The 13,977-nt window shown below is 45.9% G+C and overlaps 1 protein-coding gene across 10 annotated transcripts in view; it reads right to left on the reverse strand.

Annotated features, from left to right (window-relative positions):
- Positions 1-323: 323 nt before the first annotated feature.
- Positions 324-13,977, reverse strand: part of TLN2 (talin 2) — a 504,733-nt gene continuing 491,079 nt past the window's right edge. For all 10 annotated transcript variants that reach the window (XM_019968737.2, XM_019968738.2, XM_019968739.2 and 7 more), the window contains 5 exons: positions 8,789-8,914; positions 6,399-6,461; positions 6,125-6,307; positions 3,029-3,154; positions 324-1,205 (listed from right to left, as the gene is read on the reverse strand). In XM_019968737.2, coding sequence (XP_019824296.2) covers positions 1,077-1,205; positions 3,029-3,154; positions 6,125-6,307; positions 6,399-6,461; positions 8,789-8,914 — 627 coding nt within the window. In that variant the 3' untranslated portion in view covers positions 324-1,076. The remainder of the gene's footprint in view (positions 1,206-3,028; positions 3,155-6,124; positions 6,308-6,398; positions 6,462-8,788; positions 8,915-13,977) is intronic.

The raw sequence follows: 13,977 nt of genomic DNA on the forward strand, positions 1-13,977 counted from the left end.
GCTAATTAGCAAAACTATGTTGTTAAAAATTCATTATGGTGTTAGAACGCATCTAGGTTTTAGGACTATCAGGACATAGAGAAAACATCCATCTTGGGTTAGAGAGGGGGTGACAGATTTTTAAACAGAATTCTGAATGCTGACCATTTTGAGAGCAGAAAATCTGATATGGGACCTAGAAGACAGGGTCACCAAGGAATGGCTTTACTGGAGTTGAACCCTCAGTTTGAATGCCTAAGGTGGGGGCTGCTGTATTGACTGTTACCTGGAAGACCTGGGTTTATGTGGATGAATTTGTATGAACTCAAACAGCCTCTGCAGAGTAAGGAGCCCACACATTTTATTACAGCCCCTGCTCACCGAGCCCTGACAGTCCCCCATGCCTCTGTCCTTTGGATTATGGAGGAAAAAAAATCATTCAATTTTCTGGGCCACAGAATACAAGTTGGAGCTAGATTGTACAAGGAGCTGACACACGGAGGCAAAAAAGCGTGCAAACAGGAGCAGGTATTGTTCACCCTCCGGGTGAACCAGTGCTAGTGACAGGCAGGAAGGCCTGAGCTGCCCTCCTGGAGTCCACACTGGTTTATGTTTCTGGCTTTTATGAACTGTGTCCAACTCCAATGTCCACCTTCGCCTGAGAGGGAGAAGAAGATCTTTGAGTATCTATGGCATTAATGATTTCCCCCGAGCTGTTTTCGTTTTTTCCTATTAAGATTTCACAGCAGGCCCAGCAGCAGGCCTAGGAAAGGACCGACAGAAGCACGAGTGTCCGAGGGCGACGTAATACTGCCTTCGTTTTGGTAACAGTCCGTGAGCCCGCGCCCCTCTCTCCTGAGATGTGTGAGGTGGGGGGAGGCGGCGGAGGAGCTGTGGGGGGCACTCACTGTACCGTGCGACATCACGATCATGCAGCCGGTGCCTGACGGCACAGCGGAGGGAGCCGGAGCGCTCAGGCCCCGGGCTCGCCCCAGGGGGAGGTGGGCGGTGCCTGGGCAGTGCCCGGCCTCCCAGGACCGCTGTCTGTCCAGTTCGCGCGCGGCCGTCCCCTGGGGCGCGCACCCCTGGCTCTGGCCTTATCCTTCGTCCTCCCTCAGCTCAGTGGGTAGGAATTTATACTGCTGTTGGCGGATCTGGGCCAGTTTTTTCCTTGCTTCTTCCAGTTCTCGTTCCTTCTTCAGCATTTCCTCCTGGGCGGCGATGATCTAGAGGGAAAGCATCAAGCTGGAGGGGTGTGAAAGATTCTAGCAAACTGCCCTCCCCTCCATGCCTGCCTCAAGAGCTCCCACAGCCTCTGCTACCACGGGACACAGCACTGCTTCAAGACTGTATATTCTTAGCTCTGGAGACCCGCCTCTGGGCCATGGTTCAGGTTTTAAGACTAGTGATCCAAGACAATAAGCTGATTTCTGGCCGCTGATTTCTGGCCCCTGATTTAATAACCGACATAACCTGCATCCCTACAATGCACCCGGCTCTGGTTTAAGCACTTTACATAGAGTGTTCCATCACCTCCATGGTGACATTGTAAAGTGTGGCCTATTGATAATGTCTCATTGTTCCAAAGAGAAACGTGAAGCTCAAGAGATGTGGGTCCACTTTCCCGAAGGGCCTCAGCTAGTGGAGTAGGACCCATCTCAGGTATTCTTGAAGCTAAAACTGGAGCCCTTAACTATTAGACAGCTTTCATATATTTATTTCAAGCCTCTAAGGTGTGATCTGAAGAATATTAGTTCACAGGTTTCAAGGGGAAAGGGTAAGCCTGTGCTCTAGAAAGCCACATAGATTTCTGAAAAGCAAAGGTCTTTTCAGAGCCTTGCTAGACTAACGAGCATTGTGATATCTAAGGAAGGAGAACACAGTTCAGCCATTCCCAGAACTGCTGGATCACAGAATCTTCTTCATGGAATTTCTCATGGAACTACTGTATTGAGAAAGAGATTCTGGTAAAAATGTATCCTGCTGCTGCTGCTGCTAAGTCACTTCAGTTATGTCTGACTCTGTGTGACCCCATAGATGGCAGCCCACCAGGCTCCTCTGTCCCTGGGATTCTCCAGGCAAGAACCCTGGAGTGGGTTGCCATTTCCTTCTCCAATGCATGCATGCATGCTAAGTCGCTTCAGTCGTGTCTGACTCTGTGCAACCCTATGGATAGCAGCCCACCAGGCTCCTCCATCCATAGGATTCTCTAGGCAAGAATACTGGAGTGGGTTGCCATTTCCTTCTCCAAAAAATGTATCCTATGTATTTCCAAATACAGGAAATGGTTCAGGAGGAGCTAAGGAAGGTGTGGGAATGAGTAAGTTCAGCCACGGAGCCTCAGTGCTCCTGGTGGAAAACCCATCTTGCATGAAGGATTTATATGAACATACCCAAACTGCAAGCCCAGTTTCCTGACCTTTCCACCGCACTCCCATGCACAAGAATGCAGGCCCGCATAAGTCAGATTCCCATCCACTCTTGTAAAACTTCTGGGAGAGGGTCATCGTTCATTCTTTCTCTAGGGCCAAAGATCTGGAGTAGCAGCTCCAAATGCAACATTTGAAGATAATATTGCTGTCCTCTAACTCTCTTCTTTCCCTTTTCTATAAGAGAATCCCTGATTTTTAGGTAGGCACACTACTACTCAGAGAAGAATACTGCGTTTCTTTGCATCCTTTGCAGCTAGGTTGGCCATGTGACCGAGTGCTGGCCAATGGCATGTGAATTAACTGAGGCAGACAACTTCAAAGTCATGCCTGCCCTAACTTTTCATCTTCCTGCTGGCTGGAAACCTGAGGCGATTATCAAGCCATCTCAGACCGAGTGGCCAAGGGAACATCTCGGGGATGGTGGAGTGATAAGGCAGATGGAACCTGGATCTCAGACACAAAGAAGCCGCCATACCATGCCTGGACTCCTTATACCCAAGACTGTCTTACCAGGGAGAAATAAACTCCCATCCTGTTTAGGCCACTGTTATTTTGTGTCTCTATTATAACTCAGTGCTCATCTTAGGAGTAAACACTGTCTGGGTTTAATCACAAACCTGAGCAATGCCCCCTACAAACTTTGTTTTCACTACAACATCGTCATCGTCAGCTTTGCCAAACGCTGCCTTCTGGGCTGCACGAACAAGGTTGTCTGAGGCTCTTTTCACAGCATTTCCTGCTGCCTGGAGAGGGGACAAGACACACATGATATCATTAAAAACAGTCATTTGGATTCAGCAAGAACAGACATGGAGGCACAGCTCACGAGACTAGGTATCTATTTATCACCCAATTATATACAACACAGTTTCTCTCTAGGTAGTATTCATTTGTCTGTCCGTCCACTCATCCACCCACCCATCCAACTATTTATCCATCCATCCATTGATTCTACCAGCATTGGCACCTACCTAACCTTAGCTCATTCATTAGATTGAGACACACTTCCTGGCTCCCAAGGAACATGCAATTCTAATGGGAATTACAGTTATGTGAACACATGATTATAGCACTATGATACGAAGGTTAACAGAAGCTTGCTCAGGAGCTGTCTCCTGGGTGAGAAATTCACCTCCTCCTGCCCCATCCAGCTGAGGCATACTTGAGGAATTGGCTCAGAGATCACTTTTCTGTCCGCCTTGGCCTTACCCACACCCTCCCACGCGCCCCTGGAATGCTCTGTGCTGGCTTCTTTGCAGCCCTTACCACACTTGTGGTTGCCTCTCTCGCCCCTGGACAGTGAGTAACTTGAAGGCAGGGGCTGTGACTTGAATCTTTGCATCCCCAGCACTGGGAGCAGTGGGTACCCAGGGCTTGTGCTCACCTAAGGCTTTCTGAGGGAATGAAGGGAACACAACCTACCCCCCGCCCCCCGCCACGGGAGGAACGGAGCCCTGCAGTAACTAGGGCCTTTACAGAAGTGGTTTTAGAGTCACAGCTGGCCTTGGGCTGCAGGCTCAAGGAAGTGGCAGGTGGTAAAGACAGTTACAGAAGGGATGGTCCTTATGCAGCCTGGATCTGCAGCGAGGGTGGACCAGGGGGCTTGCCCTCTGCCACCTGAGGTTTGGAATTTCCTTTTCATTGTGGTTAAGGTTTTGTTAAGTCTCCCACAGTCCTTGCCCAGCCCCCTTAGAGTCAAGAACTTGCACTTGAGGGTAAGCCATCGGAGTGATGAAATTTTCTCAAAGTTAACTGGGGACTTCCCTGGTGGTCCAATGGTTAAGACTCCACACTCCCAAAATAGGGGGCCCAGGTTTGATCTCTGGTCAGGCAACTAGATTCCCACATGCTGCAACTAAGACCCAGTATGATCAAATAAATAAATAAACATGAAAATAAAAAGTTAACTGGCTCATCTGGTTGGTGGTTTAAAGTGGCCAAGGGGTTTAAAAAAAGAAAAGTGGCCAAAGGGGACCATGAAGGCTTGCACAAGAAGGGAAGGTCAGAAATTATTAGTGCACTTTTCTATGTAGAAAGTGAAGTTGAGTAACCTAAGATTCTGCAGCTGATAAATTATAGAGCTGGGATTCGAACAGAGGTCTGTGTAGCCCCAGAGAACCTCTGGGTCATTGTAAGGGACTCATACAACATTGCAGCATACAGTTAAGTCAGAAATGATGACATAAGAGTGATGCTCGGCTACATCTGTGTAAATCCTTAGGACTTACAAAAGCACTTTCACATTTCTTGATTCTTGTAAGAGCCAGTGCCAGCATCTCTATCCTCATTTTACGAAAGAGGCAACTGAGGCCTGAAAGGTTTGAAATGATTTGTATAGGACATTGCACTTAATGAATTGTAGAGGCATCAAGGTCTTGAACCTAGGTATCTGTAGAGGTCTTGAACACAGGTATCTCTTAACTCAGGATATTTTCCAAAGAAGTGTCCCCCAAATCCATAAATCACACATTCACAAACATGCAGCTCCCAACTTCCCCCCTGGGTTTATGCCAGGAGAAAAATGAAGGCAGGTGAAGGAGAGAGATTGACACAGGAGGACCAAACGACCGTAACACACTTTACAACTTAGGAAATAACAAAAAAGTCTGGAGTTTCACTGCAATCATTCAAATATTTCTGCCAGTTATGATCTTACATAAACATTTTTAGCAACATAAACGATGTGCATTACAACATTTATAATAGCAAACATCTAGAAAACTGGACACAAATATGTCTAATTTTGTAAAGAGAAATTCTGGAATAATTAGTTGATAGAATGTCATGCAATCATTAAAAATGAGACTCATGAAGAATGAACCAGTTAGCATTGCACAGGGCCATTACGAAGACTTTTCTTCCAGGAAAAAAAAAGTGTAATAAAACGTGAAGTGAAAAAATGCAGACTGTCTCTGCTTAGGATGACAACTAGACAAAAGCATTTTATATAAGATAAAAATAGGATGAGAAAAAACATAACATTGGACACATGAAGATGCTGAGGCTATCTTTTTCATTCCCACATTTCCTTTACTGTGTTTAAAATACTTTTATAATGAAAACAATCAGGAAAACTTAGATCCACTGGGCAGGATTCATGCGTCACCCTCATAAGTATGTTCTTTGAGCTCTGGGAAACCTTAGCAGCATCTCATATAAATTCTTCAGTCCTTTGGCTCCTTTCTTTAGCAAACACTAAATGAGAGCCTTCACTGAAACAGGTACCATCTTAGGGGTGAGATGCAAAGATAAAGATCTGGGACCTGCACCCAAGAAGCTCAGTCTCATCAAAGGCAGACATACAGATAAATCTGGTGGTACAGGGTGACAGGAACCATTAGGTTGGTCTGATCAGAGGCTCTGGCAGGGCAGAAAAAGGACTGACTCCCCAAGGCCTAGGAGTCAAGGAGGGCTTCCCAGAAGAGGTGGCTTTGGAGATGAGTCATGAAGGATGAGCAGGAGTTCACCAAGATTGGTCTGGTGGGAGGAGGGCCCCAAGACATGAGACCAGAAAGTACATGTGGAGAACATCAGTTTGGTGGGGCGGCAGGTATAGGATGCATGCCTCACGTGGCAGGAAATGAGAAACGTGGGACAGAGCTGGCTGATGGAAGGTCCAGTAGGTCATGCCAAGAAAGTTAGACTGCTTACCCTCTGGTGACACTTACCCGCTCCAACAGGAGTATTTTCCCACCAGCATCAGTGACCATTACCTGTAGCCGCCTCATGGCCTCCGAATCCTGATCAGCCTTCACCTTGCAGGCCACAAGCAGCTGAGCCGTGGATGCAGCTACCTGCTTGGCAGATGAGATGAGCTTCTCCTCGCTGGCGTGTCCCTGCACTGAGGCGTTGGCTGCCTCGCAGAGACTGCTGGTCGCGGCTGCCACCATCCGGGCCTGGCGACAGTCAAAAGAGAAGTGACCCCCAGCCCAAACGTCCCTCAGGGGATCTAAAAAGCCAACGGGGAAGAAGGAGAGAGCGACTCACGGCAGAAATCAGGCCCTGCGACCACTGTCCGTCGTCCGCAGCATTGGCAGGAATGGAACCCACCTAGAGAGGAGCATAGAAGGGGTAAGGAGAGTGGGAAGGTGCAGGGTGACTGCACCCCTCATGCCCTACTCATGACCTGCAACTGGACAGAAAAGCAGCTCATCAGACATGCAGCATCTCCCGGGGACCCCTGCCAATGGCACCTTTTCCCACACAGGACCCTAGCAGCTCTAAGACTGCAGGTCCTGGCCGGTTTCCACCTGGGCCACAGGCGACTGGAAACGCTCTCAATGGCCTCCTTTTAGCCATCAGGTACTACATTTCTGGGAAAATGGCTTAGGAATGATGGATGGGGCTATCTTGATATGTCTGTTTCCTCTGCTGACCCCTCCCCGTTTCTAACACGGGAGCCATGGAGGCCTCTTCATTTAAGAGGTGAGGGAAGCTGAAATCTCTCCTGATTCCTGACTCTGGAAGTCACACTGTGACTTTCTGGCAGATGATGTTAAAAAAGGAGTACATCTCTGTACAACTGAGCACAGATCCTTGTCTTAAGGAAATACAGACCATTTTGTCAGGGGTGGGTATAGAAGTAAGAAGCTGGAAGTAGGATGATCTCTGTTTCTATTTAGAAATTATGGCAACAAATAAAACGTTTTCTGACCAGATGTAGAAGGAACTATGGGAGCAAATACCTTTACTGGTGGGAGGTGTGTGGAGAGGTAAGAGATGAGTAGCTAAATTTGAATATGAAACTGGGGATCTCTTAGCAATTACAGGCATCACATGAGGGCTTGTTGAAGGTCAGATAACGCCCCAGGGTTCTGCATACAGTTCCCCCAATCCAGCTGGACCGCTGCTGTTGTTGTTCAGTTGCCAAGTCATGTCCAACTCTGAGAACCTCTGTTACCAACTTTTTAAATGCTTGAACATATAAGTTCCTTGGAGGACAAAGCCTTGGCCATGCTCAAGTTCAGTTCTCTAGTATCCAACCCTCTGTCCAGCATGCAGACGAGTCTTCATCAAGATGCAGATGAACTGAACTTTCTAGGTAGGATATTCTTCTCAGTGATCCATATTTGGTCTTTACATATTAACCAGTTAACAAGTCCTAGGTGAGTAAGGACTGCACTCTGCTCCATCAATAGGGGATTAGTGAGAAGGGGAAAGGGACAGATTTATGCTGGCTGGGGAGATGTGCATACATTAAATTGGAACACAATGGTTTGGAAAGAGGAGCCAATGTACGCAGGTTGGATTAAGACATGGCTAAGCTTCCCTTGTGGCTCAGTGGGTAAAGAATATGTGTGCCAATGCAGGAGAAATGGTTCAATCCCTGGGTTGGGAAGATCCCCTGGAGGAGGAAATGGCAACACACTCCAGTATTCTTGCCGAAATATTTCCATAGACAGAGGAGACTGGCGGGCTATAGTCCATGGAGTTGCGAAAGAGTAGGACACGACTTAGCGACTAAACAACAAAAACAAACAAGCTTATGAGAGACTTCATGGAGGAAAACGGAAGGCCACTAGCTGAGCCTAGCCATCTCTATTGCAAGTTTTTAGGTCAAGACACAATTGCATCTGTCATCTGTACACTGACAGTAAAGAGCTTTTAATATCAAACAGAAGTGACTGACAGGTATGGTGACCAAATCTCCCCAACCTGTCAGGATTTCTGTGGTGCCTCTATGATTGAAAGTCTTTTCTGCAAGATGTAATTTCAATGGAGTGGTTCCATGCTATATAGGCATAACAGGACACATGGAATATTTTCAATTGAAAGGCCTTCCCACACGCAGGATTAGTCTAATGTACTATTAATCCTCTGGATCACTGAAAAAGAACTAAGCTTTCATGCTAATGCAGATGGAATGGGTGACTGGAGATAAAGCAGGTCGAAGAAATCTCAGCTTTAAAAACAGACCAGTTTTTTGACCAAAGGACTCAGGAAAATGCTAACTGCAGAGCTGGATGGCATTCAGCTCAACAGTCCTAAGAAAATGGAGTCACTGGAACTGAACAAGGTATTACAAAGCCCCTGACTACGGTGCTTATATAGCCATCCACCGGGAACATATGACAGTTTACATCTTTAAATAGACTAATGGACAGCAGGGAGATAAATGAATGTTCAGGCCCTGATGGCTGCCTGGAGTGGGAGCTCTCCTTAACAAGAAGCAGGTGAGAGGCCTGGAAGCCAAATCCTTCATTCTGTATGTTAAGCTGAAGCAGAGTGTGCAGTGCGATGGGCAGAGCAGGGTGACTCAGGGAGGGATGGGGCGACAGGGCTTCCTTGCTCAGAACACACGTGGTACTGCCTTTCCCTCCATCCTCAGAGGCTCCAGCAGCCTGACGTTCCTCACGTGGCCAGCGAGGTTTACAAACCTTTCCTTGGGCCACCAGCTCCCTCTGGGCTGCCGAGGCCGATTTGACCAGGGCACTCGTGGCAGCAGCAATGGATTTAGCAGCCTCCAAGATCTGTTCTTCAAAATCCAGGGTCTCGTCCGCTTGCTATAACCAAAAGAAAACAGCATCATACACAATTCATATCCCAAAGGACATTTTCTGCCAAATGACTTACTTCTCAGTCACCTGGCTCTTCAACTGTACATGGCTTCTTATGGACAAACCATACCCAGGGTAGAAAGGCTTAAGTTGGCTGGAGGCCTCTCCATCTGCTACCTCCCCCCACCCCCTCTCTAAAAGATAAAAATTACCAGCATTGAGATTCTGTACACATTTAAAATCAGGCCATTTTAAGACGGATTATTTTTCCAGACCAGAGTCTTTAAAAAGACATAAATTCACTGGGAAATAAAATATATACAAATATATACAAATGGTTTCATCAACATCAACAACTCAAATCAAAATAATCAATAATCAAAATTCAAAGACTAAGTGGTAGCACACTCTCTCGCCGTGTAAGGCTTGAAAAATGGGTTGAAAAAAGGAAGATGGCTATTAGCTGTTGAAAAACCTTATTTCTCTTGGGTGAAAACAAAGGTAAAATAGTATTTGCATTTCTGTGGTTGAGCAGAGAGTCACATGCCAACCAGAGATCACACGTGGTAGAAAGGAAGCCAGGCAATGTGACATCAAGGTAGGGCTGGCCCCTTGGAAGCCTGAGGCATGGCTCCACCTGGGGAAGAACACAGGCTCTGACTGCACCGGGGCTCTCAGGTCATCAGGGCTCTGCTTGAAATTCGCCATCACCAGGTTTCCTGCTGCCAAAATGCCTGGGTTGTTGAAGAGAAGCTTTTGGGAAGTTGGGCAAGTGTAAAGACCCTAGTCCCAGGCTCAGTGGGACAGAGCATCACCATAAAGGGTGGCCAGACTAGATAACCTGCAAGGTCCCCTCCAGCAGCATTGCTCTGTGGCCATGAGCCAGTGTGGATATGGATAAGTGCCTCTTTGGTCACAGTACCTTAAAGATGTGGCTGGTACCTTTCAGGCATTAAGAGATGATGGTCAAGTATAGCAAGAGTTTTCTTTGTGTGTGTTCGTAAAATAAACGTAACACAAAATTTACTCTTCAAATCAACTTAAAGTATACCATTCAGTGGCACTAAGTACATTACCAATGTACAACAGCAATAGTTTTTTAAGAGTGCCTACTATGTGCAGGTATTTACTTCCATGCACACTGACTTGTTTAATTCTCACCAAAAAAGCAAAAAGTCTTGCACTGAAGTTATCTTTATCCTTATATTTACATTGGAATACTCAGGCTGAGGGAGGTGGAGTACTGGCCCGAAGGAGGCCAGTGGAGGCGTGAAGACTCTCGACATGATCTAAATCTAAGCTTCTCTGCCTTCATCAGGATAGGCTTTTCCCAGACCAGGCCACCTCTTAGGGCATCAGCTGGGGGCAGACTTCAGGTCAGAGGCTCCAAGTCGGCTCACGGATGGTCCCATGTGAACCACCAAACAGGATGGATACACAGATACAATGCTTTTCCAGTTCCCTATTCTTTATGGGATTTCTCATGATTCAAGATGTGGCCATTCTCATTTCTGTTTTAATAACTCATTATCAGAAAAATATTTCCACGCAAGTCCTGTGGATCTGAAGACGGACGGCAGCACTTGAGAAGTTCTGAGACAGAAGCAGTATATTCTCTATTTCTGACAAAGTCTTGCTCCAGGAGCATTCAGGATAGAAATGGGCTCAGTTCCAAAAGATTAAGTTTGGATTCCTGGGGTGGGGAAGCCTGTGGTAATGGTGGAATATAAAATTTGTTTATTGAAACATAAAACAACCCATCGTAACACACTCTGGCATAAAAGGTACTGGTATATTGAGTTGGCCAACAAGTTCACTTGGGTTTTCTGTAACATCTTTAGGGAAAAACTCAACTGAACTTTTTGGCCAACCCAATACACAAGCCATGAAGAAATGGTACTGGGCTCTGATTGGTGTATTCAGTGACCTTGAATTAAGAACTTTTCTGGAAATTTGTTCTGCAAAAGTTAAGAAAAGTTAAGCTTATAAAAGACGTAAGCACTGGGGAAGCCATAGAGTGTCTGAGTCCAAATGGAGCTCCTACTCCTTTTGCAGATGAGGAGATGGAGGCTTGCTGGTGGCTCCTAACATCTCCCAGGCCCTTTTCACAGGCTCTCAGCTATGCTATGGCTTCTAAGATCGAGTCCACTTCACAGGAGGTTTCTGATTTCCCAAATTTTAACATGCACAAAAATGGAATTTCCTTAAAACTAAGTGCGAACTCTAAGCATGGACAGATCTAAAAGAATATCTCATTAGAATCAACGTAAAAGACCTCTCCCATATCTTTTGCTACCCTTGAAGTATTCTGTTTTGTTTTCATAAGACACATGGATTAACATATGCCATATGCACACTACTATATATAAGACAGATAACCATCAAGGACCTACTGTGTAGCACAAGGAACTCTACTCAATATTCTGTGATAATCTATATGAGAAAAGAATCTGAAAAAGAATTAATATACGTGTGTGTGTGTGTGTGTGCATAAAATGAAGTCACTTTGCTATATACCAAAACCAATGCAACACTGTAAATCAACTATACTCCAAATAAATCTAAAAAAACCCCACGTGCTTGAAATATATACTCAACTTGGAAATATTTCTTATACCTACATATTTTTATTGCCATGGCAAGTGTTGTAATGCCCTTTGATGAATATCTTTTCCTTTCTATAAGATCTCTACATTTCAAAATAGACATGGCAGGAAGCCTTATCTCTGGGAGACATTTGCTTTGATTAAAAAGTATGAGAGTTTCCAAACAAAAGGCTTAATAAAGCTGACTGTGATGGAGAGTAAACATTTAAATGCTGCAGTTGGGCACAGTTCCATGATGATATCTGCTTTCTACCTGCCAGATCTGTATCTTTCTGCAGGCCAGATTTACCATCAAGACTAAATGCCCACTTTATCTCTCCTGCTGAAATTATGCATTAACACTTGATGTTTCCTCACACCATACAACTTCTAGCCTAAGAGAAAATGGGATTTTTCCAAGTCAAGGAGAATTCATGAAAAGCCATGGTACTGCAGTCTGAGTTCCTGTTGGCTTTAGCTCCTCCCACCAACATACAGGATGGACTCTGGGAGAGGGGTGTGAGGGCAGCAAGAAGAAGAAGGACATATGCTTAACCATGTTGCAAAAAAGGAGACAAGTGGAACGGGCGTAGTCTTTGAAGGCTTTCCCTAAATAAAACAATCACAATTCAAATGCTGGACTGTTAATAGAATAAACCCCACTGTAGCTGGGAGATCAAGAACAGTAACTTGGAGATGCAGCTAGGAAACCCTGGGAAATAATTTGCAGACCAGGACACCTGAATATGAGGAAATGCTTTCACTCAATGGGCCGGTAAACGGACAGCCCTTCCTTGCTCAGATCACTGAGGATCTGGTGCAAGATGCAGGTGGTAAAGGCTGCTGCTGCTTTTAAGTCACTTCTGTCTGACTCTGTGCGACCCCATAGACGGCAGCCCACCAGGCTCCCCTGTCCCTGGGATCCTGCAGGCAAGAACACTGGAGTGGGTTGCCATTTCCTTCTCCAATGCATGAAAGTGAAAAGTGAAAGTGAAGTCGCTCAGTCGTATCCGACTCTTCACGACCCCATGGACTGCAGCCCACCAGGCTCCTCTGTCCATGGGATTTTCCAGGCAAGAGTACTGGAGTGGGGTGCCATCGCCTTCTCCGTGGTATAGGCTACCCTAGGGTAAATGCAGGCCTGGGCTCAAGACACCAGTGAGCTGAATCCTACCAGCCTGTGATCTCCTCCAGGGCATGGACTGTTGTTTTATCCAACTTATGTCTCTGGAGCATAGCATGAGGCAGAGAAACCCATGCAGAAAAGGTTTGTTGAGAGAATGTATCCATTTAAGATGAGTTTCTGAGTACTAGAGTTCAGCCAGAGGACAATTTACATGGTAAGCAAAGGGGAGAGGCATGGAGCAAGTGCCCGCATCAGTAACTTTCCTTTCCTGATCTCTGGGGATAACTGGACATACACATCAAGGCACTGGCTCCTGCCCTGTAGAACACTGTGGGTTGTTAATTGTATGCCCTGCCTGTATGCCTCAACTGGCACTCACACTCTGACACTGATTCACGCATATACAGATGCAAAACACAGCAGCATGTTACTAAGAGGCCCTCTTAACAAAATAGTGTAACAGATGTTAAGCTAAGAACCTGCCCTTAATGAAGGTGTCAGCTGCAGCCTGAGATCTGAATCCACCTTCTCATCCTCTGTACAATACTCTTTCCCTGGTCTCTACTCCAAAAGACTATTGACCAGGTCACCTGTAGTTCTCAGCAACTGTCTTTTCTGGACTGTTGGGTAGACTCTAGCTTTGACTTTTCAGTAGCTTTGAGAAAAGTCTAAGTACCCTTTTGCTGACATTCTTCCTGTGAGGTGATCTTCTCCAGAACTCCTTTTTTAAAAAGTTAGAGGTTGGGTGAGATCCCTCTGGGAAAGGCCACACTTTGGGCTGACTCCCTCACAACCTGCTTCCCGTGCACGAGAGAGCATTTGAGACTCTTGTTGTACTGATGGAGAAGAGGAAGGAGAGGGAAAAAGAGGGCGGAAAAGGGAGGCCTTTACTCATTTCTGTCTTTCGACCTTTCAGGAATTCTCGTTCTAGGGACAAATCTGACTCCATATTGGATCTGTTTTTGTTTTTAAACTTTAACGTCTGTATTCTATTGTGTTTGCTATGAGTTAAGAATGTTGTCTAGAACCTGAAATATGTAAACTAGCCCACTCTCAAGGCTCTGGCCTCTAAAGGCATAACACTTTTCCATTCATTTAGAGACAAAAAGTTGCAGAACAGACAATAACATGTGTCATGTTTGAGTTTATAGAAATGTTGTGACCAAACCTACACGGACAGCTGCAAGAACAAAGGATTCCAGAACCAAGAAGTTTGTACCAACCAAGCACACACTCTTCCCTTTTAGTATTAAGGGAGCCTAAATCCTAACTCAGGGAAGATGGTTCTTTGGGACAGGAGTCACCATCTTCTTTGTCGGCTGGCTTTCTGAATAAAGTTGCTATTACTTGCCCCCGTG

The sequence above is a fragment of the Bos indicus genome, chromosome 10 (assembly GCF_029378745.1).
Source record: "Bos indicus isolate NIAB-ARS_2022 breed Sahiwal x Tharparkar chromosome 10, NIAB-ARS_B.indTharparkar_mat_pri_1.0, whole genome shotgun sequence".
Classification (NCBI taxonomy): Eukaryota; Metazoa; Chordata; class Mammalia; order Artiodactyla; family Bovidae; genus Bos; species Bos indicus.